The sequence below is a fragment of the Engraulis encrasicolus genome, chromosome 19 (genome assembly GCF_034702125.1).
Source record: "Engraulis encrasicolus isolate BLACKSEA-1 chromosome 19, IST_EnEncr_1.0, whole genome shotgun sequence".
NCBI classification, from domain to species: Eukaryota; Metazoa; Chordata; class Actinopteri; order Clupeiformes; family Engraulidae; genus Engraulis; species Engraulis encrasicolus.
In genome coordinates this window covers 21,774,812-21,800,524 of record NC_085875.1, presented here as the reverse complement: position 1 = coordinate 21,800,524, position 25,713 = coordinate 21,774,812, and the positions used below count along the sequence as shown (strand labels likewise).

General features: G+C 45.1%; 2 protein-coding genes across 2 annotated transcripts; one reads left to right on the top strand and one right to left on the bottom strand.

Moving 5' to 3' along the window:
- Positions 1-6,644: 6,644 nt before the first annotated feature.
- Positions 6,645-10,182, bottom strand: LOC134435302 (procathepsin L-like). Its single transcript, XM_063184186.1, has 8 exons — positions 10,083-10,182; positions 9,350-9,492; positions 8,915-9,115; positions 8,392-8,583; positions 7,841-8,018; positions 7,128-7,263; positions 6,806-6,906; positions 6,645-6,711 (listed from the first exon to the last, which is right to left on the bottom strand). The coding sequence occupies exons 1-7, from the start codon at positions 10,180-10,182 to the stop codon at positions 6,807-6,809; spliced, it is 1,050 nt and encodes a 349-aa protein (XP_063040256.1). The 3' UTR covers positions 6,645-6,711; position 6,806.
- A 9,059-nt stretch (positions 10,183-19,241) lies between these two features.
- On the top strand, positions 19,242-25,460 carry LOC134435300 (procathepsin L-like). Its single transcript, XM_063184184.1, has 9 exons — positions 19,242-19,265; positions 20,474-20,537; positions 22,869-22,939; positions 23,135-23,299; positions 23,448-23,639; positions 24,320-24,497; positions 24,752-24,866; positions 24,974-25,078; positions 25,249-25,460. Exons 1-8 carry the CDS (start codon positions 19,242-19,244, stop codon positions 25,074-25,076), a joined length of 912 nt encoding a protein of 303 aa, XP_063040254.1. The 3' UTR covers positions 25,077-25,078; positions 25,249-25,460.
- Positions 25,461-25,713: the final 253 nt, after the last annotated feature.

The following is a 25,713-nucleotide window of genomic DNA, read 5'->3' as shown; positions in this document are numbered from 1 at the left end:
TTTAGCCACCTTGCCAACCAATCTTATCCATGCCGATTCGTGGTAATGATAGTATAGCACGAATAACAGATTTGGCAGGGCCCGGAACAAAATTATCTGAAAGGGTAAGACAATATTGCTTAAAGTTTATACATACAATAATGTCATACAATATTTTCTCGCACATGCAAATAAAATGCTTATGTAAAGCACATTTGCAACGTAAAATAGTGTACGTAAAAACTTTCAGTGATGATGTCGGACTTATTTCTGAAATACCGCCCAAGCTCAATGTGCTTTAACAGTTAGATTAACAATAACTATATGTAAAATATTTGGCGAAAGTTAAGGTAAGGTTCAGTATGCTGAGTGGCTGGCTCAGAATTTGGATACCATGGAATAGCAAAGTCAGACCATGGCATAAAAATAGACTTTGAGTGCAAATGAGTTGGTTTTAACACACATCTTTGGCTGTAATATCTGATGCCGCTAGTCTGTGCTGGCTTCTCATATTTCTTGCTAAGAGCTCTGTGGTTGTATTAGCATGCCATTGCAGCGCAACGCTGCCTTTATCTACACCATTAATCTAAACACACAGACAAATGGACACGCAAGCGCACACACACACACACACACACACACACACACACACACACACACACACACACACACACACACACACACACACACACACACACACACACACACACACAGGGAAGACAACAGGGGGGGACAAAATGGTCAGTTGCCCTGGGTCCAGGGAGAAGGCCAAGAGGGCCCAGAATTCTGTCTTAATTACACTGTACTGTATGTATAGGGGGGGCCCTTTCAGATGACTGTCCGGGGCCTGTCCAAAGCTTTCAGCTGCCCTGCACGTGCACACTTACACTTACACGCACACACACACGCACGCACGCACGCACGCACACACACACACACGCGCGCGCGCACACACACACACATACACTCACACACACACACACACACACACACACACACACACACACACACACACACACACACACACACACACACCTCCTCTTCTTTCCTGTATGCTGCATTATCTGTCTCAGCTAATGTGGGGATGTTCATCAGTACCATATCTTTTAAAGCATGTGTGGCTGTCTTCAGTGCAATCATGAACATCACGTAGGGTCAATTACTCAATCTCTTTCTCAATCGCACGCACGCATGCACACAGTCTCACACGCAGTCTCTCTCTCTCTCACAGACACAGACACAGGCACAGACACACACAAAGACACACACACACACACACACACACACACACACACACACACACACACACACACACACACACACACACACACACACACACACACACACACACACACACACACACACACACACACACACCTCCTCTTCTTTCCTGTATGCTGCATTATCTGTCTCAGCTCCTGTGGAGATGTTCATCAGTACCATATCTTTTAAAGCATGTGATGTGTGGCTATCTTCAGTGGATCAGAGCTGACTTCAACAAAAATCACTAAATTCTTGATGCAGCTACTTTAGATTCCTAAATGACCCCACTTGCACTTGCACTTGATCGACCCCATAGGGAACAGGAATAGGCTTACACTTGCACATTTTCTGCTATATACACTCTTCTTTTTTCTGACGGCACAAATCTAAATACAGTATAATACATTTTAAAATCACCTCCAATCATTTCCTTGGGTGTAGTAGGAGTGATTAAATATTTCCAAATATAGAATACCAACTCAAAATGACTCCCTTGTATACAGCCGTGGTGTAACCATGGCGTGATGGGGCTGCCATGGTGTAATGCTTAGGGAGTTGGACTGTAGATCACAGGGTTGCAGGTTCAATCCCCACCCTCTCTCTCCCTATCTCCCTCCATGGCTGAAGTGCACTTGAACAAGGCACCTATCCTCACACTGCTCCTGAGACTGTAACCAATACCCTGCTGTATCTGTAAGCTACACTGGATAAAAGCATCAGCTGACTGTATGGTAATGTAATCCAATGTGTACAATGTGTTACAAGATTTGACCTCTGTAATTGAAAAATCCTGGTTACGGCCCTACTTTGAAATGTTTCCTTCTCAGTTATAAAATACACAGGCACAACATGTCACCAGTCTGCTCTGTAGTCCTTCTTTAAACGAACTAACCACATGTCACACTGCGTGATGATTATCTTTGAACTGTCTGTGAATTGCAAGCGCTGCAAAAACTTTTTATCATTGCAGAGCTGCATCCTATTCTAAAGAAGTTTGTCAAAAAAGACCTGTGAGCAACTGAAGCCCCAAAAAGAAGTCCAGCAGTTGCTGACTGCTAATTGTTTTGATTCTCCAGAAATCTATAAGTAAGCCAAACAAACCAAATCAGTCATTTAATCAATTGGATTTGGATGTGTATTCTTTCACACAAGTTCATATCGGCTATTGATCATCAGAGCCAAAGGTATCATGTCAACATTTACTGTTTTCTTGATCCTTATCATTCGCTTATTTTAAGTGAATTCTTGTACTGTAAGCAATGCGGCTGTGACTTACCCTCCATACTGGAGCTACAGCTCCAGGCCTTTTTATTAGAATACCATGAAAAAGTTGATTTATTTCCATAATTCCATCAATAATGTTAAACTGTCATGGATTGTAGATTCATGGCCCAGTTTTTTAACAATTGCAAACATTATTGTTTTTCTTTTTATATACGTTGGCCTTCCAGCTCAAAAAACCCATGAATTGGGGAATTCGCATTACCGGTATTAGAATATTGTTATAAAATCACATTTTTCTTCATCAAAATTCGGGTCACATTATATCAGTTGGAATTTGGTACTTTCTACATAACATGCAATGGTCAATACTTGGTTAGGACATTCTCTGTCTTCATAATGGCCATGATGCGTTTAACATTGAAGTCAATGGAAAAACAGTGCATGGCAGTTATGGAAGCCCAGATATCCTTGATGCTTTGCTGTCAGCTGTTCTTGTTTGTTGACCTGGTACCCCACACTTCACTCTTCAATATACCCTGTAGATTTCCATGCCACGTTTTGGCGCTAACTCACCAGTTTAATTCTAAATAACCAGAAATGAATCCCCATTGAAAATGAATGGGGTTTAATTTCTGTTGAGTTAGAATTAAACTGGTGAGTTAACACCAAAACGTGGCATGGAAATCTTCGGGTATATTGAAGAGGGAAGTGTGGGACACCAGGTCAGCTATACAAAAACAGCTGATGGCAAAGCATCAAGGATATCTGGCCTTCCATTACTCCCATGCACTGTTTCTGCCATTGACTTCAATGTTAAACGCTTCATGGCCGTTATTATTAATAATATTAAGACAGAGAGAGTCCTAACCAAGTATTGAACATTGCATGCTGTGTAGAAAGTACCAAAGTTCAACTGATTTGATGTGCACTGATGTGAAACAAATTTTGATGAAGAAAATTGTGATTTTATTACAATATTCTAATGATGTGAATTCCCCAATGCATGTTTTTTTTTGAGCTGGAAGACCAAAATGTGTAAAAATAAACAATTTAATGATCGGAATAGTTAAAAAACTGGGCCATGAATCTACAATCCATGACAGTTTAACATTATTGATGGAATTATGGAAATAAATCAACTTTTTCATGGTATTCTAATAAAAAGGCCTGGAGCTGTATTTGAGGGAAGGAGCATCAGGAAGGCAAAACAAATCTTGGCTGATCCTAGTCACCCCAAACATGAACTGTTTACTATATTACCATCTGGGAAACGGTACAGAAGCCTGAAATCTCACACTACCAGACTCCAGTTTCTTCCACCAAACAGTTAGATTACTGAACTCATGCTGAAGACAACAAGGCACTTTCTTTGCACTTTTTTCACCCCCCCCCCCCTCTTTTCTATTTTTATTTTTTAATCTTTTTGAGGACACAAAAAACACAACAATTTTTACTCTTTATAGGCTTCAAACCTATAATAAGACGTAATAAACTTGAATCTTAAGTTGCTTTTCAGTGTCAAATTTCAAATTCAAAGATGTAATTTGTAAATGGGCAGCATACATTTTGAAAATAAAGGACTACAATTACTGGACCTTTAAAGAATGTGATTCTTCCTTAAAAAAAAAGGGGGGGGGGTTAAGTAGCAGGTGTGCTTACTTAAAATGGCCCTCCAGTTGTTAAGCATGAGTGAGAGCTGCACAGAAACAGATTGCAACACACAGAAAATAGCACAAGCTCTGAATATCTTTTTGGAACTCGATGTTAACCCCTAATGAGTAATTTCACCATATAAATTGTACATTTAGTTTTAAATTGAGTGCAGCGTCTAGATTATTTCACTTATTCAAAGGTTTAATTCAACTCCTGAGAGTGTGGGATATGAACTCACATTGGTCATTTGTGCTGTACTCGACTGCTGTAGTATAGGCCTACGCACAGCCATGCTGCAACATGATCTCCAAAAATTCCGTTCTCCTGGACACTGATTTTGCCAAAATTCAGTGCTCCTGGACACAGAATTGTTTTCCGTGATGGACACACAGAAGGACACACAGGTTAGGGTTAGGGATTGTTTTGGTCTGGGCACAGCTAACATTCTTACATTCATTATATGAATTTGGTAGCCTATCAACCAACTAGTAAAGGTATTTCTCAAAAATATGTCTTTAATGGCATGTTAAGGTTAGGGAATGTTTTTGTCAGGGCACAACTTAAATTGCTATAGCATTATTTTGTTTAGGATTAGCATTCGGTATGTATTTTCTGATGATAGAGTTAACACAGTGCTTTGGGAATATAGAAAGCACTTCCGTGTGCCCATCACGGAATTCGTGCCCATTTCGTGTCCTTAACATCCGTGTCCAGGAGCACGGAATTTTTGGAGATCAGGCTACACACAAGCTATAGGCAGAGCCACGTTCATCTGGTGAGAACCAGGGGTCCGTATCTCGAAAGCGTCTTTGCTAACGACGGTAGCAACGTCCTTCGTAAGAGCGACTCAACTCTCTCTCGACAGCGACGCTCACCACTAAATCCAAGGGAACGGTAAGACGGTCTTAAGACGGTCTTAAGACGGTTAGCAACAACAAGAATCGAGAAACGGACCCCAGGTTAGTACACCACATGTTTGTCTGGCATTCTCTTTTTCACAATGAGTTGTACACTTATTCTGAAATTAACTATGTTTGATCTTAAACATCATGTTGTCTTTTTCACAATGAGTTGTAAACTCTGAACTTCTGAAACAAGTAGCTTGTGGTAGGTTTGTGACACATCATCTGAGGACCTTTGTCTCAGAGTTTCACCAGCAAAGTATGGCATCTGAAACAAGATATGAAGTGATGCACGATGCGCTGTCTACAAAACCACAGATAATCACTAAATCAAAGCAATCTGCAATGCAACACCAGCACTGTGGGTAAATAACATGCACTCACACACACACACAACACAGACGTATGCTCACACAAACACACACACTAACACACAAACTCTCGCGCATACACACACACACACACACACACACACACACACACACACACACACACACACACACACACACACACACACACACACACACACACACACACGTCACTCACACACACCCATGCGCCTACTTGCACATACAATGTAGGTATTGGGATCTTTGCAAGACTTTCTTAGAAGAAGCTGGTTCAGATAAAGCACTAGGTACGGTCATAATTCTGTGAATAATAGGCCACCATGTGAAAAATGTGTTAGCCAGTCATGCAATCATGAACATCACTTGGTGTCAATTGCTCATAATCGTGGCTGTGGCATTGATGTATAGGCTATGTAACTTTTCTTTGTGTTATTTCCACTTAATCTCTTTCTGTATCACACGCGCACGCACTCACACACACATCTCTCTCTCTCTCTCTCTCTCTCTCTCCAGTCTTAGAACCGTAAAAACAAGGGGAGTGGTGGTGGTGGTGGGGGGGTGACGCAGTGTGCTAATACGCCTGACCATATAGGCCTATACTACATGCACCATTGCCCATGGGGACCCAGGTTTGAATCCAGCCAGGGTCATGTCCCAATCCTACCTCAGCTCTTTCTCCCACTTATTTCCTGTCATCTCTTTACTGTCCCACTCAAATAATGACAAAAAAGTCACACTATAATGTCATGCCCAGACATACAGTACAGAAGTACACCCCAAAGGGAGAAAATAACTTCTTATTTTTTTACACCAGGGGGCAGCACATGCACGGTACTTCTGTAAGAGTCCTGAATTGCGCAATGAATTAGACATAATTATGTAGCAGCAGTAAACTTTGGCTCATTGTGCTTATGTTTACAGTGTCTCTCCTGTAAAGCATTCAGTGAAACAATTCCAGTCGAGAGGCATAATGATCGTCTGAACTGATGCTGCTGGCTGAGTATTTGAAGGGCTTGAATGAACACTCAAACAAAAAAAATCTGTATGCGTGATTATCATTTATTGTGCATAAAACAAATGCTAACAAACAAAACGTACTGTGGCAAAGGTGAAAGCTAGGCTCATTGTATATTTTGTCATGATAAGAAGTAAACTGTGTTTATGAATGAAATAGAATAGCATAATATAGCATTAAACCGAATAGAATAGAATAGAATAGAATAGAATAGAATAGAATAGAATAGAACAGGATAGGATAGAATAGAATAGAATTGAACTGAATGTGGAGTGACTGCTATTTCTCATCTCAAGTCCTCTATGGCCTCTGCACATCATCATATCTGATTTGAAAGACAAAAGATTAAATACAGCAATTAGACAATATTCATAGCCAGCATTAACTTTTATTTCATTCATCCCAACTCCTATACTTACTCTATACTGTTGGGTAAACAGCATACGAGGCAATTCCACAGTTATTGCCCATGTCCCTGGCCATCTTGATATAGCCCTGGTCTCCCCAAGTAACATCCCAGCTGAAAGACAAGAATTAAATATCAACATCCGAATAACGCAAACACACACACACACACACACACACACACACACACACACACACACACACACACACACACACACACACACACACACACACACACACACACACACACACACACACACACACACACACACTGGATCAGGCCTGTATGGAAATGAAGCTAGACAAATAAGAGGAAAGTTGTGATTTAAGTCGTACCTGTTCTTCACCAACCAGTAGTTCATACGTTTGACTTGAGAACCAGTCTTGATCACGTCAGTCCCATAGCCCACCACCAGCATGACATGGGTTGGGTTGCTGCCGTCGCTTGAGCATGCAGATTCATGGTACACACCTTCCATCAATCAAACAATCAATCAATCAAATCCATCAGTCAAATACTGCATGCAAATATTCAATCAATAGAGGAATTCAACAAATGTAATCGACAATTAATAATAAGGCATGCTGGACCAGACAGTTTGGACCAGATAAAGTGTAACTTTCTTCTCTCCATTGTACTTTTCTCACTGTACTCCAGATCCAACAAAGTGCAAATTACTGCTCTGCCAAAGTTTTCAATACAACCACGCACTGTCAGCGTTGACTGTTCAATTACGATTGTCTATTTTTGTCTGAGCTGCTCATTACAAGCAACTGTTGAATCCAGCTGCTACACTTATTTGCTACACTGCACCCCACCATTACTGTGCAGGAGCAACCAAAAACTGCTGAACTGGTGTGTGCCGGGTCTATGTCCCCTTAACACACACCGTTCCACCAGTGGAACACTGTTATAGTCACTGAAAAACTTCACTACCCACCACTATGTCAGAACACAGGGCCTTTGGTAATACATTGGTCATTGCCATTTTGGCTAATTTATAACAGGGGCCGTGTTAAGTGGTCTACGAACGCATGTTTGGACTCACCAGTTGTGTAATCTTTGAAAGAGATGTGTCTGGCATCCACTGACACTGTCACAGGTCCTTCTTTTGCCACCACATCCTTGAGAGCACTCTCATCACCTGGGGGAACTTGGAGAAACCCAGTGACCTTGGCAGCAATCATGTCACGTGGTACGTCTTGTGGAAAGTGGCAGGGGAAATTCTGTGACAAAATGACATATGTACAGTAGAGTGATAAGTTAGTAACACTGATCCACTGCTTATATTCTTTTTTGAAGTTATTATAGTTATTAAGGGACCACAATGGAAATAAGTCTTCAGACTTTTTGGTGTACATCCGTGTCTTTTTATTCCTTTCAATGTATGGTTACTGTTGCTATTCAATGTTTTTTTTTTACATATAATAAAATAAATAAATTCATTCATAGTGCTTATTATAGTCTTTCTTTCTTTCTTTCTTTCTTTCTTTCTTTCTTTCTTTCTTTTTTTCTCCTTGACTGGCTCAGGAGGGCATTGTCAAGCTGAATGTTGTTGTCACTTACTTTACGTTTTACACAAATGTAGGATGGACTTACCCAATACCGGTATGGGTAATCCGTCTCATTGACCAATCCTTTGCTTTGCATGTAATCGAAGGCCATGTTAGTCCAGCCTCCACGACAGCCTTGGGTTCCATATGGCCAGGCACAGTCCACGAGCTGCTGCACACTTAGCTCTGTGAGAGGTTTCTTGTGCTTGATGCAGGTGTGAGATTCCACTGCACTGACCTGATGGGAGGTCAGTGAAGGCTTTGTTATTCTTTTTTTATTATTATATTTTTAGGGGCTTTTATGCCTTTATTTTGATAGGACAGTCGGAGATGGTGACAGGAAGCGAATGGGACAGAGAGACAGGGTGGGATCGGGACATGACCCCGGCCGGACTCGAACCGGGGTCCCCATGGGCATGCATGATCAAATGTGGGGGACTTAGTGCGCTGCGCCACAGTGCCCCCCAGGCTTTGTTATTCTAACACAGACACAGACAGAGGAAACAACAGAAGTGTGTGCCATACGCACACACACACACACACACACTCACTCTTTTACTGACACTTACCGCACTGAAGGCCCAGCAGGAGGCACAGGGTCCTTGCTGCCTAACGCGAGACACACAGCCCTTATTCCTCCAGTCCACTGAGTGTGGCAACACAGCTCCCCCCTGCTGCACGGCGGACAAAGCATTGGCTTCAGACATCTGTTTCAGGAAGTCAGAGGTCATCTGTTTCTCATGAAGAGTCAGGCGATACTCTTTCTCATCCTGTGGTAAGTACAAACAGTATAGGCAATCTCAAGTAGTTGTACACAACAGTCGTGTCAGGTGTAATCCGACACGCAACACAACGAAACTAGAAACTTAAAAGGGCACAAAGAGATGTCAAAGTGTTCAATTATGATAGCATGGGAGGATTATTACATCTTAATGGATAATACAAAAATCATCTCAACCAATTGCATACGTATGTTTGTAAAGTTACCCAGGTATTTTTCTTACCATGTCTGAAAACTGGTTCATGCCCCTGCGGTAGGTGTGGATGCCCTGATCAGCCAGGATGTTGTGGGCCAGGACCCTGCGACGGCTGGACAGCCAGATGTTTTTACGATACGCCTCCTCCTCAGGACTTTCATAGACCTTACCTGCGGGGCAAAAACACACAGACAGACCAATGGCTAGATAAGGATTGGAATGACGTTGTATACCTTGCCTATGTATGGGAAGCCATGAGAAGTAGGTTATGTATCAGCAGAAGAGTCGATAGAGTGGGAAGAACATCCTTGGTCCAGGCATTGATTTAAAAAGTCAAAAACAGTCTTAATTATATGGGTTTATTATGTGCAAATCACCAACGCATGTCGGCCCTTCAGCCCTTCAGCCTCTGATGAAGGCCGTCGGGTCGGTACACGCATTGGTGACACCTATTATTATTATTATTGTTGTTGTTGTTGTTGTTATTGTTATTATTATCATTACAAAAGTGCAAAAAAGGGGTGTTACAGGGGTGTTATATTGCCCCCGCTCTTTTGGTATTTGATGTCCAAAGTGCCCTTTCCACTCTGCTGATTTTTTTAATATTATTATTATTTTATTACATGCACTCCTGCAGACCTGAGCCCCTGCCTCTCCTAAGGTCTTTGCACACCCTGCAGTAGAGCATTTAAATAAGAAAACATATTATGTAAAACATATATTAATAAATAAATATGCCTAATATTCAACAGTTTCTCACCAAACTTGAGTTTCCAAGCGTGGAACTCCAGGTCCTCCAGAGAGATGCTGGCACAGCTCACCACTGCCAGACAGGCAGCTGCTATGATGCACAGCTTCATGCTGCAACACAGTATAGGAAAAACATATGAGTTTAAATTGTGAATTTTGGCATTCCAATTTGTGCTGTGTGTAAATGAATATGTATATTCAATAATAATAATAATAATAACAGCAATATGACTAACAAACATTTAATAATTAATAACAGGTGTCTATGTATCAAATGAAAATAGGCTATAAACTTTTCTCTTACCTTGTGATCAAGACATGAAAACGTAATTATTTTGAAAGACTTGAACACAGATAACAGAAGGATGCTCAGGTCATCAGGATCTCAGTGATGGGGCCAGAGCAACCTGCTGCATTTATACCTGACCTGGACCTTCTCTTCTCTTGTGCAGCCGGTGAGGGGTGGTACATGTGTGATAGGGTGGAGAAATGAACAATGTTTCCATGACTAGTTGAGATATGAATAGATGTGGAAAAAAGTCTATATGGTTAATGATGCATCTTGCATTATTTCCTGCCACTGTTAGCGCTGTGGGCAGGCCTTCTTTGCATTGTAGAGACATATACTGGATTTATGTATGTTCGACAATCACGGTAGAAGAGTAAAAGATAAAAGAGTAGAGCTGACTCAGTTGCGCTCAGCTGTCCATTCTGCCCTAAATAATTTCTGAGAACTAGTAAGACAACCACACAATCTGCAGCTCTGTGGTTATTGTTTTTTCAGCTTGCTGGCTTGTGCAAGGGCTGCAAGCAGACTGGTGGTTTGAGGCTTCCAGCCTAGAGTGGAGGCCATGCATATCACCGTGTATTCAGTGACACATTTACTGTGTACCGCTGTGGAACCTCTACGACATCCAATCAACATTATGACATCCAGTCCTGTCTTAGCAGTGCACTGCTTATTCTAAATACATAAACTGGCCCGATATGAGCTTTATGTCAGATGTTGGAACATCAGAATGCACAACACGAGCACACTGAATCTAGTGGTGTTCATCTAACACTAGTTGACAGGATTGAGGTGGACCTTCTACTACCATGTGGTGCAGAGACAAGATCCTCATGTTGAATGTCAGCTAGACATAGGAGATTGTAATCAACTTTCAGAGAGGCCACAGCCAATACCTGCCACTGGCTATTGGTGCTGTAGTGGGGGTAATGAGCAGTGCAAAATTCCTTGGAGTGTGCATCAGCGAGGACCTCTACTGGATCACCAACATTGCAGCACTGGTCAAGAAAGTCCAGCAGCACCTCGACTTTCTGCGTTAACTGATGCACGCCAGTGCCTCACCACTCATCATGAACCCTTTCTACAGAGGGACCATTAGGGTAAAGCCCTCTACAACTCTGATCTACAGACCAATTCTCTACCTATTAGGTCATAGCCAATGACTGTATAGTATATGCATCATATACACATCATATACATACAGTATATACACATCATCATCATCATCAACTTTGTTGCTGACTCATCTCCAAACTGGCTGTTGGCTTTAGAGTCAGAATAGTCTCTGTCTTGAAAGCCCCAAGGAGTTGTAGCGGAGGTGGGTAGAAGGTAAAAATGGCCACGACGCATAACAATAAGTGTGACTCAGAGACAAGCCCACTTAGTAATGCTATAGAATAAGATATCCTCTGGGTCAGAAAGTGGGATGTGAGTGTTTCTGGTAAAGAGATGACAAGGTGTCCAGAGGAGTATGTGTGACACTAAATGGTGTGGCAATGTGTATGTGAGACAAATGTTTTTTTTATCTTATCAGAATCTCACCCTAGTGGGAGGAAGATGTCTTGTGTGACGGAGTGACCATGTGCAAAGTTGATAAGGTACTCCTGCTCTGTCAGTACAATTCATAACTAGAAATGCACTCAGAGAGTGCAGACCTCCGCTGTTTGATGGCACATTTGACTATGTTACACCCTAATTTTTCCCCTCAAGTCTTTCTGGCTTCTTTTTGTGGAGTTAGATACTCCATGTCAAAATTCACCCCATCCGGGAGGCAATAGTGAAGAATCTGAAAACTGGTTCCAGATCTTGATCTGGATCACCATCAAAATTGAATCACTTGTTCCTATTGTCATTCCCAACAACTCCACAAAGTTTCATTCAAATCCGTTCATAACTTTTGAGTTATCCTGCTGACAGACAAACAGACAGACAGAAAAACAGACAGACAGACAAACCAACGCGACCGAAAACATAACCTCCTTGGCAGAGGTAATGACCATGATACACCTAGCATAAAACGTTTACAGTGCATGCTGAACATTGTAAACCTGAGCTGTGTGTGTGTGTGTGTGTGTGTGTGTGTGTGTGTGTGTGTGTGTGTGTGTGTGTGTGTGTGTGTGTGTGTGTGTGTGTGTGTGTGTGTGAGAGAGAGAGAGAGTGTGTTGCAGAAATATCAAAAACAAAGAAAAGTTATATATACGTACATCAAAACCACAGTCACGATTATGATTAATTGACACCAAGTGATTGTTCATGATTGCGTGACTGGCTAACACATTTTTCACATGGTGGCCTATTAGTCACAGAATTATGACCATACTTAATCTTTTATCTGAACCAGCTTCTTCTAAGAAAGTCTCACAAAGATCGCAATGCATACATTCATTGTATGCGGAAATAGAGAGAGAGAGAGAGAGAGAGAGAGAGAGAGAGAGAGAGAGAGAGAGAGCGAGAGAGAGTGTGTGTGTGTGTGTGTGTGTGTGTGTGTGTGTGTGTGTGTGTGTGTGTGTGTGTGTGTGTGTGTGCGCCTGCGTGTGCACTGGCACTTAAGCTAAAGTTGGGAGGGCAAAAACACCCCAATAATGAAACATGAACAGTACTGAATTCACTGATGACTGAAACCAGCTGTGAGAAAGTCTATTTCCTCCTTCTCTCTGTCTCATTATTTTAAAAACTCACAAACAGTGTTTTCATTTGTGTTTGAACTGTCGGCACTGCGAGGGAGTATGCAGAGGGAACGCTTTCCTCTCCAGTGTCGGTTATGGCCACTCAGTGGGAGCGCGCATCACGTGAGTGACAGAGCACCATCCACCATGACTTTGGGCAGTGGGAATGTGTGGGGATGTTGAGTATCATGTTTATTGTACATTGTTTAAGTTTACATGTGTTGTGTGTTTGTTTGATTATTGTATTTATGCTGGCGTTTTTTTCTGCGTTGGTCCAGGAAGTTTGTAAGGACCAATTGCGGGATGTCACGCAGCATAGGTAAAGTGAGTCATTTAATTAGTGAAAAATTGGCTGGCCCTGTAGTTCAGCTGGAGTCAAGTTGTTAATGTCAGTGACGCTGATTGAGAAGCACCTGTGGCCTATACTAAAGAGGCTTGAGACAAGAGGGCTTACTCACGTCATAACAGCGTAGTTGGAAATGATGGCGAGGGGAGTACGGAAATGATATTCACTGTGGTACAGGTCATAGGACAGCGTGAATGTCTGTCAGCTGTCCTTGATTACCCCCAGCAATTACTGCTGACCAACAGCTGCCTTACTTGGCCACAAATTATCCATCATGGTGTCGCCCCCACTGACCATGTGCAAGGGAGTACGGAAATGGCATCCATCGCACCCACTGACTGTCACGGTACAGACAGACGCGGACCACAAATGCGTCACGTTTTGGATATTTATTAAAGTTCTGGGGGAAAAGGGGGTTGGAGAAGGAGGTTTCCAGGGTTCGTGGGGTTACCGGGATGCCAGAGGTTCCAGAAGTTCCTGTGTGTGTGCCCCCCCCGTCGGCAGATATGACTCCTATGGAGATGACCGATGAAGAGTCCGGATGGAAGAATCCTGGGGGGAACACACACACAACAGGGCAGAATTAATGGAGTGCAGCAGTACAGGTCAGGGCAAGGCAAAGATCGTAGTCACTAGGAAGAAGGCTGGTCAGATTTACCGGGGCAGAAGAGTAGTCGAAGTCGTGGACAAAAGGCAGGTCGGGTTTTCCGGGTCAGGAGAGCAGAGCAGAGCAGAGCACAGGCAGGTCCGGGTTCAGGAGTCAGGAGTAGAGCTTAGACAAGCAGGGTGCAGGCTTCGCAGACGTTCTGACAAAGGTAGACTGAAAAACAGGGCTTTAAATACTGTTGGTGATGAGCAGGAAATGCAGTGCAGCTGGTGGGTAAATGAGAACCGATCAGAGCAGAGCAGAGCAGAGACAGGTGAAGCTAATTAGACAGAGCAGAGTGAGTAGTGAGCAGAGAGGCAGATAATTGATCTCAATTAGAGAGAGTTACCAGGCCAGGTGAGAGAGCCCATGACAGAACCCCCCCCCCTAAGGGACGGCCCCAGAAGTCCCAAGAGTAACACCACGTCGGGGGGGCGGAGGGGAGCCGGAGGAGGGCTAGAACTCCTCTGAGCGGTCCGAGCGAGCACCCTCATCGTCGGAGGGAGCCGGAGGCGGGACAGGTACAGAGACAGGGTCAGGGCCAGACACAGGACAGGCAGCCGGGCGGGCTGGACGGCTAGGGACCCCTCTGGGACGGCCCCTACGGATAGCGGGTTGATCCGGGTGCAGACGGTGGAAGTCGGTGATAAGGCTTCGGTCCACAATCCGGCTGGCAGGCACCCAGGTTCTCTCCTCAGGTCCATAACCGTCCCAGTCGACAAGGTAGTGGATGCCCCTACCTCTACGGCGGGACCGGAGCAGACGCCGGACAGAGTACACCGGACCTCCATCGACGATGCGTGGAGGCGGGGGAGGAGGCGAAGCCGCAACCAGGGGGCTCTCGTGGAACGGCTTGACCTTGGACGCATGGAACGTAGGATGCACCCTCATGGACCTCGGCAGTTGGAGACGAACAGCGGTCGGACCGATAATCCTCTGGATGGGAAATGGCCCGAGGAACCGTGGGGCCAGCTTCCGTGACCCTAAACGCAGTGGCAGATCTTTGGCAGACAGCCAAACCTTTTGTCCCACACGATAGGCAGGAGCCGGAGTTCTGCGACGGTTGGCACCGGTGGCATACGTGGCAGCGGACTTAAGGAGCGTGGTCCGGGCTCGTGCCCAAGTGCGGCGGCATCGGCGGGAATAGGCAAGGGCAGATGGGCAGGTGACCTCACCCTCCTGGCTGTTGAACAGGGGTGGCTGGTAGCCGTACACGCACTGGAAGGGTGACATGCCGATGGCGGAGCAGGTCAGGGAGTTGTGGGCATATTCCACCCACGTCAGCTGCTGCGCCCAGGAGTGAGGGTTACGAGAAGCCATGCATCGGAGTGCCTTTTCCAACTCCTGGTTTGCGCGTTCCGACTGGCCGTTGGACTGGGGGTGGAATCCGGAGGTTAGGCTGACCGTTGCCCCCAGCAGACTGCAGAACTCTTTCCAGAAGGTGGAGGTGAATTGTGGACCCCGGTCGGAGACGACATCCCTGGGTAGTCCATGTATACGGAAAACCTGCTCTATGACCACCTGGGCAGTCTCCTTGGCAGTTGGCAGCTTCGGGAGGGGGAAAAAGTGTGCCATCTTGCTGAACCTGTCCATTACAGTAAGAATGACTGTCTTTCCATCAGACTGGGGCAGACCTGTGACAAAGTCCAGTGAGATGTGGGACCAGGGCCGGGTTGGAACAGGCAGAGGTTGGAGTAAGCCAGCGGGGGGCTGGTTTGATGACTTATTCTGGTTGCATGTGTGACAGGCACGGACGAATTCTCGTACGTCTCTTTCCAGAGAAGGCTACCAGAATCGCTGGTCGAGCAGACCGGAGGTTCGAGCGGACCCAGGATGACAAGCGAGATGAGAACCGTGTCCCCACTGTATAACCTGCGACCTCAAGTGACCAGGGACAAACAGAAGGCCATCAGGGCATGCACTGGGACCAGGCTGGTCAAGGAGGGCCTCTCGTACCTGTTCTTCAATATCCCAGGTCAGGGCACCTACAACACAGGGGCTGGGCAGAATTGGTTCAGGAGTCTGGATTGGAGGATCATCCTTCTGGAACTGGCGGGAGAGGGCATCAGGTTTGACATTTCGAGATCCAGGGCGGTATGACAGGGTGAAATTGAATCTAGTGAAAAACAGGGCCCAACGGGCCTGTCTTGGGTTCAGACGCTTGGCAGAGCGGATGTACTCTAGATTCTTGTGGTCAGTCCAGACCAAGAACGGAACTGTGGCCCCCTCCAGCCAGTGCCGCCACTCCTCCAAGGCCAGCTTGACAACCAGCAGCTCGTGATTCCCTATGTCATAATTGCATTCGGACGGGGACAGGCGACGGGAGAAGAATGCACAAGGGTGGAGCTTGCAGTCCTCAGAGGCCCGCTGAGAGAGCACAGCACCAACCCCTACATCGGAGGCGTCCACCTCCACGACGAACTGCCGGTCAGCATCTGGCATCTCGAGGATGGGGGCGGTAGTGAACCGAGTCTTGAGGTTACTGAAAGCCTTGTCGGCTGCTGTGGTCCAGGCAAAGGGTTGCTTGGTGCTTGTCAAAGCAGTGAGGGGGGCGGCAACGGTGCTGTAATTCCGGATGAACTTTCTGTAGAAGTTTGCGAACCCCAGGAATTGTTGCAGCTTCTTCCGGTTCTCCGGAACTGGCCAGGAGGTCACTGCAGAGACCTTGGATGGGTCCATCTGGATATTTCCCTCTGCTACGATGTACCCAAGGAAGGGTACTGTCTTTACGTGAAACTCACACTTCTCTGCCTTGACGTAGAGCGAGTTCTCCAGGAGGCGCCGAAGGACTTGTTGGACATGCTGGGTGTGTTCAGACAGGGTCTTGGAAAAGATCAGGATGTCGTCCAGGTAAACGAAGACGAATTTGTTCAGCATGTCCCGCAGTACGTCGTTTACCAGAGCTTGGAACACAGCCGGGGCGTTGGTAAGACCGAACGGCATCACCAGGTACTCGTAGTGACCGGTTGGGGTGTTGAACGCCGTCTTCCATTCGTCGCCCTCCCGGATCCGCACGAGGTGGTAGGCGTTTCTGAGGTCCAACTTGCTGAAGATTGTTGCTCCCTGGAGCAACTCAAAGGCAGAGGTGAGCAGAGGCAGAGGATACCGGTTCTTCACTGTGATGTCGTTAAGGCCCCGGTAATCAATGCAGGGACGGAGGGACCCATCTTTCTTCCCTACGAAGAAGAACCCAGCACCAGCAGGAGAAGAGGATGGACGGATAATGCCTGCAGCCAGAGAATCACTGATGTACTCCTCCATGGACCTTCGTTCAGGAGCCGACAAGGAATAGAGACTGCCCTTGGGAGGAGCGGTGCCTGGGAGGAGGTCGATGGAGCAGTCATAAGGTCGATGCGGGGGCAGAGACGTTGCTTTGACCTTGTTGAACACCTCCCGGAGGCCATGGTAACATTCCGGGACGTTTGAGATGTCGGGGGCAGAGTTGGAGGGTACTGAGTGAGAGGGTAGCATGGCAGTGAGCAGACATGTTTGGTGACAGTCTTCTCCCCACTCTTTGACTTCACCGGTTGCCCAATCGAGGTGAGGGTTGTGCCGACGAAGCCATGGGTAGCCCAGGATGAGGGGTTGGGCCGGGGAGCGGAGCAGGTGGAACCGGATGGTTTCCTGGTGGTTGCCCGACAACATCATCGAGACAAGGGTGGTGACGTGAGTGACTGTGCCAAGTAGGTGTCCATCCAGAGCCCGGGCAGGAACAGGGGGTGTCAGAGGGTGAATGCCCAATCGCAACTGACGGACGAGCTCAATGTCCATTATGTTGGCCTCCGCGCCAGAGTCCACCAGGGCAGTCAAGAGTGTGTGTGGAGTCAGATAGGCGAAGACGAACTCGCAGCAGGGGTTTGTGGTTGGAGGAACGGATGGTCATCGAGCTCAGCCGGACTCCTCCTATGTCTGGTGAGCTTGGGCTTTTAAAGGACAGTTGGCAACGCGGTGGCCCTCCTTTCCACAATACAGGCATAGGTTGGAGGAGAAACGGCGTTGACGTTCTGCTGGGCTGAGGGAGGCACGACCAATCTCCATGGGTTCAGACAGATCAGGTTGGCTTGGTGGAGCAGTGGGGGAAGACAGAAGACCAGCCGGAAAGCTTTGTGTGCTGGAGGTCGGCAGACTGTGGCGCCCTCTCTCTCGGCGGCGAGTCTGAATCCGTCGATCAAGTCGAATGGCCAGGGCAATGGCTGCGTCGAGGGTGGAGGGCCGATCATGGGAAACCATTTCATCTTTGATGTAGTCTGCCAGGCTCTTAAGGAATACGTCCACCAATGCCTCCATGTTCCAGACACTGCGTCTTGCCAGAGTCCGGAAGTCAATGGAATAGTCACAAACCGTCCTTCGACCTTGCCGAATACTCAGCAGAGCCTGGGCTGCCTCCTCAGTGGATGAGCCCAGATCGAAGACCTTGGTCATCTCTTCGGCGAACAGGTCAAAGGTTGTGCATGCGAGGGTTCGACGATCAAACTCTGCAGTTCCCCATAGTCGTGCTCGGCCTGTCAGATGTGTGATGGCGTACCCGACTTTTGCCCCTTCCGTGGCGAAGGTTCTGGGTTGCAGATCGAACTGGAGACGGCAGCTTGTCAGGAACGGACGTACCTGGGATGGGTCACCGTTGAACCTCTCAGGATGACCAATCTTGGGTTCTGGAGCTCCGGCAGAAGTGGCTGCAGTGACCTGGGCAGGTAACTCGGGGGCCGGGTCGGCGGGCAGACTGGCAGGGGCTGAAACGGCGGGCAGACTGGCAGGGGCTGAAACGGCGGGCAGACTGGCAGGGGCTGAAGCGGCGGTGGGCAGACTGGCTGTGGCTGAGACTGCAGATGAAGGCTGAAAAGCAGGCGAGTGAGCAGTTGTGTCATTTGGGCAAGTTGTTGACGCTGCTCCTGGATCTCATGTTGTTGCTGTTGTAGCAATTGCTGGGTTTGCTGGAACTGCTGTTGCTGGTGTTGGCCAAGCTGTAGCAATGAGGCAATGTCGCCAGTTATCCGGTTGACATCTCCCTCTGTACGTTCAAGACGCTGCATGGTGGTGGGGGGTTCGGAGGCATCGAGTTCCATGTTCTGAGAGACGTGCGCTGGGTCCATGTTGGTCAGAACGTACTGTCACGGTACAGACAGACGCGGACCACAAATGCGTCACGTTTTGGATGTTTATTAAAGTTCAGGGGAAAAGGGGGTTGGGAGAAGGAGGTTTCCAGGGTTCGTGGGGTTACCGGGATGCCAGAGGTTCCAGAGATTCCTGTGTGTGTGTGCCCCCCCCGTCGGCAGATGTGACTCCTATGGAGATGACCGATGAAGAGTCCGGATGGAAGAATCCTGGGGGAAACACACACACACAACAGGGCAGAATTAATGGAGTGCAGCAGTACAGGTCAGGGCAAGGCAAAGATCGTAGTCACTAGGAGGAAGGCTGTTCAGATTTACCGGGGCAGAAGAGTAGTCGAAGTCGGGGACAAAAGGCAGGTCGGGTTTCCAGGTCAGGAGAGCAGAGCAGAGCACAGGCAGGTCCGGGTTCAGGAGTCAGGAGTAGAGCTTAGACAAGCAGGGTAAACAGGCGCAGGCTTCGCAGACGTTCTGACAAAGGTAGGCTGAAAAACAGGGCTTTAATTACTGTTGGTGATGAGCAGGAAATGTAGTGCAGCTGGTGGGTTAATGAGAACAGATCAGAGCAGAGCAGAGCAGAGACAGGTGAAGCTAATTAGACAGGGCAGAGTGAGTAGAGAGCAGAGAGGCAGATAATTGATTTCAATTGGAGAGAGTTACCAGGCCAGGTGAGAGACCCCATGACACTGACCAATGACCATGCGCAAGGGAGTTAATTTTCCATCCACTCGTGTCCTCAGGCAACGCCCCCGTACTACACCGTGGCCAATGCATTCCCCGCCAAGAGATTGTTCTTTCTCTTGAGTTTCTTTGCTTATACTAAGAAGCTGGTTCTGCAGTAAAGGTAAATAATCTAATAGAAGAGACTAGAGTCCTTATTTTCTTTAGAAAATTAAGGCTCTTCTATTAGATGATTTACCTCTTAACTTAACCTGGTTTATGGCTCATTCTTTTGAAACTCGATTGTCGTAAACTCCGGCTTCCGCCTTGAAAAAGTGCAGTAGAATGGGTCAAATCTGGGTTCCGAAACACAAACTCGGAGCGCTTCAGTGTACTCCGAGTTCGTTTAACATCAGCCGTTTGTATTGTCCCCAGCTGTTTCAATAGAACGCATTTACAACGGTTGTCGGGAGAACAACCTCGGGTCTACCGACAGCCGAGTTTCAAAAGAATGAGCCATTACTCCTGGCGGTCAGCAGCCCTTCCTGTGGGTCAGACAATGTGAAAATATGTGTGAGTGTTACTGGTAAACAGATGACAAGGTGCTCAAAGTTCTCCAAAAGAGTATGTGTGACATTCAATGGTGCGACAATGTGTATGTGTGACAAATGGTTTTATCTCTTCAGAATCTGACCTTGGTGGGAGTCTTTCATTTGGAGATGTGTGGCACAGTGCCCATGTTTAAAGTTGGTAAGGTATCCTTGCACCACTGCCAATACAGTTCACCATGATATTGACCATGATATTTCACATTAGCCAATTTACCGTTTCTATTTTTTAAAAAAACATTTTGAAAACCGTTACAGTAGTATAAAACTTTACCAGTGCATGCTGTCTGTGATTGGAGAACATTGTAAACCTGAGCTCTGTGTGTGTGTTGCATGTATGCAACAAGGCCTCACTGTGGTTTTCTTGTGATCTTTTCAGATTCTCACCTCAGTGTGTGTGTGTGTGTGTGTGTGTGTGTGTGTGTGTGTGTGTGTGTGTGTGTGTGTGTGTGTGTGTGTGTGTGTGTGTGTGTGTGTGTGTGTGTGTGTGTGTGTGTGTGTGTGTGTGTGAGTGAGAGAGGGGGTGGGGGGTGCACGTCATTGTGGTTTTCTAGTGATCTTCTCAGAATCTCATCTCAGCACCTCAGTGTGTGCGTGTGTATATGTGTGTGTACTGAAGACCATTAACAATTGCCTATGTAAAAGAGCTTTTGTGTCATTAAATGCCATTAAATGTGTCATGGCACACTGCATTGGGATGTTGCAGTAAGGTAGGCAACGGTACCTGCCTTGCTTGATGCACTAACCTCAAGTGACCTATTACCTACATGTACAAGTTATAGACAGGAAAGGGATGTGGTACTAATCCAGACATGACACAGCCTTTCCCCCCTAGTTCACACTCATAAAAGTGCTAGTGGGCTAGTGCTACCTCCACATTGATTCACTCAGGAACAGGAACAGGTAAAAGATGATGAGCACTCCATGAATATTGTAGCATGAACAAACATTAATTGTGCTGCTGCGCTATAGACCACATTATGTAGACTTTATAGATCTTTATTGCAAAAGTTGTTAGCAAATACCTGTGGTGTTATAGGCCAATGTTAGACTGAGTGTGTTTTATGATTGTATGTTACAGCATGAGGTGGTTGGTTGTAGCAGCTGCCTCTCTGGCAGTGGTCAGCTGCTGTGCAAGACTCTCCTCGGAGCGCAATACACTGAAACTGAAGTTTGGTAAGGAGCTTGTAATTACATTATAACCCTATACATTATGACCATGATGTTTGTTTGATTTTTTTTTATTTTATATCTAAATCTATAATTTGTACAACTTTAAAATATTTGTAGGTAAATGCTAGTTGCTCATCCGTTTGCAAGCTCTACAGAGTGTCCGGTTAGAACAATGATGACAGAGAAGCAGATTTCAAAGTAGTGTCTTCTTTATTTTCTCTTCACACCCACAACACAAACTTATAAAATTCTTCGAGAACACTTTATTTTAGGGTTACATCTATTAGCACTAATACATAAAATGCTAATGTCTGCATAAGTAACTTGTAAGGCATGTACTAAGCAGAAGCTAAGGCCTACTAGGTCTTTACTAAGGTTGAATTGGTAATAAATCCCTTATTGTGCATGGACAATACATTTGCGAATACATGCTTAACAAATGTTTTTGCTTAGTACATGCTTTACAAGTACTTGTACAGACACATTGTATGTATTAGTGCTAATAAATGTAACAATAAAATAAAGTGTGGGAATGTGTGTGCTTCTGAAATAAAAAAGAATGTATAGTTGTCTTGACTAGAATGGTAACAATTACTGGCTACATCTAACAGTAGGCCTACTGGCTAGTTAGCATGACACAGCAATAATTACCTCAAAATTTCACTAAAAGACTAATTTGGTGTTTAGAAGAAAATCACATTACTAATGCAGTTAAACAACACCAAATGTTCCTTATACAGTAATATTAATAACAATTCACTCACCAATAGATGCACAGCACACAAACTATGAAAACATCTAAGAGGAAACTGCAGACATGATCCAGCTGCTGTTCACTTTCACCTTGCCATGTTCTAACTGACAATGCAAAACGGGGGGCCAAAGCAGGGCTTTAAACCTAAAAGGTAGCCAACTAACTGTCTGACTAAAAAACTGTAAAAACTATAATTGCCATAAAAAGGATATCAGATGGGCTTTTGTACAACAACAGTGATATAACCATAACCACGTTTTGAAGATGCACAGTAGTCCAGAGGTTGCCTCGTTAACACCACACACGATTTCACAAGTGAGATCGTCTGGAGGCTACCGATGCAATTTTTCGTAGGAAAGGTGTGGTTTGCCATCCATGACCGTTTATTAGGCATTACAAATGTGTCATTTGGGTTGTCTTCGTAAAAAAGTGGAATAACAAAGACTGACTTCCAGACTGAAGGAAGTTTTAAAAAATAGTTAACTGCACAATAGCTTAGGAGGGTACGGAAAACACTTGTTTAAGTTTGTCTGTCTTTGTCCACAGATAAAGTATACAATACCCCTAAGAAGGAGGCCAGGAATAAGAACACTTGGCTCTTCAACCATCACAGGGCTGTGAGTCCATTCTTAGACATTGTGTGTGTGTGTGTGTGTGTGTGTGTGTGTGTGTGTGTGTGTGTAACACATACAGTATACAGTATGTGGTTTCTTTACAAAATAGAATAAAAAAACAATCCAAAGAGTGACAATTTCAAATGTATGTATAACAGACTACTTCTGTCGCTAACTGCTATTTCTACGTTTCTTCAGAATGGAAAGGAATATCCTGACACCCAAGTACAAATTCACAACATAACCAATCAACAGGAAAGGCCTAAGCTGCCTCCAACTGTGGACTGGAGAAAGAAGGGTTGTGTGACCCCTGTCAGGAGCCAGCACAAATCAAAATGTGGATCTTGCTGGGCCTTTAGTGCGGTAAGAAGAGTGGATGGTTGCAGCGTGCATGTGTGCGTGCCTGTCTGCGTGCGTGTTTATATACCGTACATGCACATACTACACAGTATGGTTAACAAAAATGGTTAGTCTTGCGACAAATGTAGATGCGTGTCTTATATATTTTTAGGTAGGTGCATTGGAGTCTCACGTGTGCATTAAGCATAAGTACATTCCCACATTGAGTGTTCAGCAGCTACTGGACTGTGCCAAGTCAAGTGAAAATCATGGCTGTCGTGGCGGCTCTGTGGACCACGCCTTCGAATATGTGAAACACAGCCATGGCATCGTCACTGAAAAGGCCTACCCATACAAGGCTAAGGTAAGTGGAAGCAACTGAGCAAGATACATGGTTCTGTCACAACCAGGCAAGCAAACTAGGCAATAGCCTAGGGCCCCCGATGAAAGGGGGTCCCTGGCAATGACTGATTCCGTACTTGTATTTAAATGACAGAAATGTCAACTTTGTGAGGGTGGCAGCACCTCGCTAAATTCAATGTCTGAAAAGTGCAATGATACTGCTATGGAAATCTCTGTTGGAGCACTCATACCCACCCGCCCCTTCAAACTATTGAAGGGTCCCTAGTCCCTCTTTGCCTATAGGGTCCCAAAATACCTTGAAACAACCCTGAAGATACCGTACACACTGTATTCATGTGACATCCACTCAGTACCCAGTACGGTTCTATAAGTGTACAATATAGTACTGTAATACATGAAAGAGCATAATGCAGTCACACCAGACAATAACATTTAGACAATGAAAGTTTTATTCTAAAAGTTCTATTGTAGGCTCTTTTATTGTTGAAAAACACATTGTTTTCATCCAATATTCAAAAACTTGACTCAACAGCCTAACATTTAGGCAGTGGTTACATTATAGGTGAAATGCTCATTGGGTAGATGGGTTATCGCAGTGGATTTTAATTTAGCGACCTTGACTAAATGTCCTACATAAGCATCACATACTGTAAGTATCACTATACCCACTTGGATTTGCAGACATTGAAATGCCGTTTTCAAGGGAAAATACCACATAAAAAAGTTGCTGCCCGCTGCCTTGACTATAAACAAGTGCCACAGGGAGATGAACGTGCTCTGCAGAAAGCGGTGGCACTCTTCGGTCCTGTGTCCGTGACTCTACACACTGTACACGACACTTTTGAAAACTACAAGTCTGGTGAGGATGTTAATACATATACCTGCTTACTTGACAAATGCAATATTTAACGACTGTAATAATAATGCAGGAACAGGTAATGTTTTTTACATTGGCAGAACGAATTCTGGATATAAAGTACTAAATTATTACACACTGGACCTTTAAAATGTAGTATTGACTCTATCTGGCTTGGTACCTGCCCCTGATTGATTGATTGATTGATTGATTGATTGATTGATTGAATGAATGATTGATTGATTGATTGTGTTAAGGTGTTTATTATGACCGTCGGTGTGTTAACACAATGGAGAATTTCAATCATGCTATGTTGGTGGTGGGTTATGGTACTACTAAAGAAGGGAAAGACTACTGGCTGGTGAAAAACAGGTGAGTGCTCAGTGACACTTCTGACTCTATCTGAATGACTAAAATAATATAATTATATAAATATCCTACACTGCATTTTGGAAATGACATAAACTTCTGTTTACAAGTTATGGCCTCAGGTGGGGTGAGGGAGGCTACATCAAGATGGCCAGAAATAAGAAGAACCACTGTGGCATAGCTACATTCGCCTTTTACCCCATAGTAGCCTGACGGTGAGTGGGGTATGCTCGAGGCTTCAGACCACATGCAGGCTCCAACAAAATGTAAAGCATCTTTACACCCTTGGTAATATAATGGCAAATTCAAAGTGCTGCAGTACAAAAATGAGCCTATATGAACAATATGAATAATACAGACAATCGCAATCATCTTTACTTTACAGCTGCAAGTTGCATTTGCCTGGATGCTGGATGTCCCAGGAGCAGCATGCTGATGCTTAGCTATGTAATGGCATGATTGATAAATGTTAGATAATGTCTTCAATGTAATACGTGATGTGTTAATTGCAACTACATGATGCACGATAGATGTCTACAGAATGCATTATGAATGTACCTGGGTAATAACAGATACTGTAGCCTACATGTTAGTGCAGTACAGCACTGCTATGCCTTTGTGACTGGTGTTTGGTCTACTCTGCCCTACAAAGGCAAAGAGCAGCCTAATTGCAAAAACCCCAAACTGAGAAAAACAGCTTTTTGTGTTTTCTTTACACAACTTTTTAAGTAGGCCCTATAGGCCTATTTAACACAAAAATGTATAATTAGATAGATCAAAGTGAGCTGAACACCACCAATATATCGTTATTAAATTTTTCCACAATTTGGCAATTTTATAGACTATACTG

What these genes read in the sequence shown, in the direction of transcription:
- LOC134435302 (XM_063184186.1), bottom strand. Translation starts at nt 10,182, where the DNA reads ATGAAGCTGTGCATCATAGCAGCTGCCTGTCTGGCAGTGGTGAGCTGT. An exon ending in ATTACCCATACCGGTATTGG is followed by an intron (nt 8,019 to 8,391) that starts GTAAGTCCATCC and finishes ATTTTGTCACAG; the next exon opens with AATTTCCCCTGCCACTTTCC. An exon ending in TACTGGTTGGTGAAGAACAG is followed by an intron (nt 6,907 to 7,127) that starts GTACGACTTAAA and finishes CTTGTCTTTCAG; the next exon opens with CTGGGATGTTACTTGGGGAG.
- LOC134435300 (XM_063184184.1), top strand. Translation starts at nt 19,242, where the DNA reads ATGCCAGAGGTTCCAGAGATTCCT. An exon ending in AGTGCCCATGTTTAAAGTTG is followed by an intron (nt 20,538 to 22,868) that starts GTAAGGTATCCT and finishes CTTTGTCCACAG; the next exon opens with ATAAAGTATACAATACCCCT. An exon ending in CTTGCTGGGCCTTTAGTGCG is followed by an intron (nt 23,300 to 23,447) that starts GTAAGAAGAGTG and finishes ATATATTTTTAG; the next exon opens with GTAGGTGCATTGGAGTCTCA.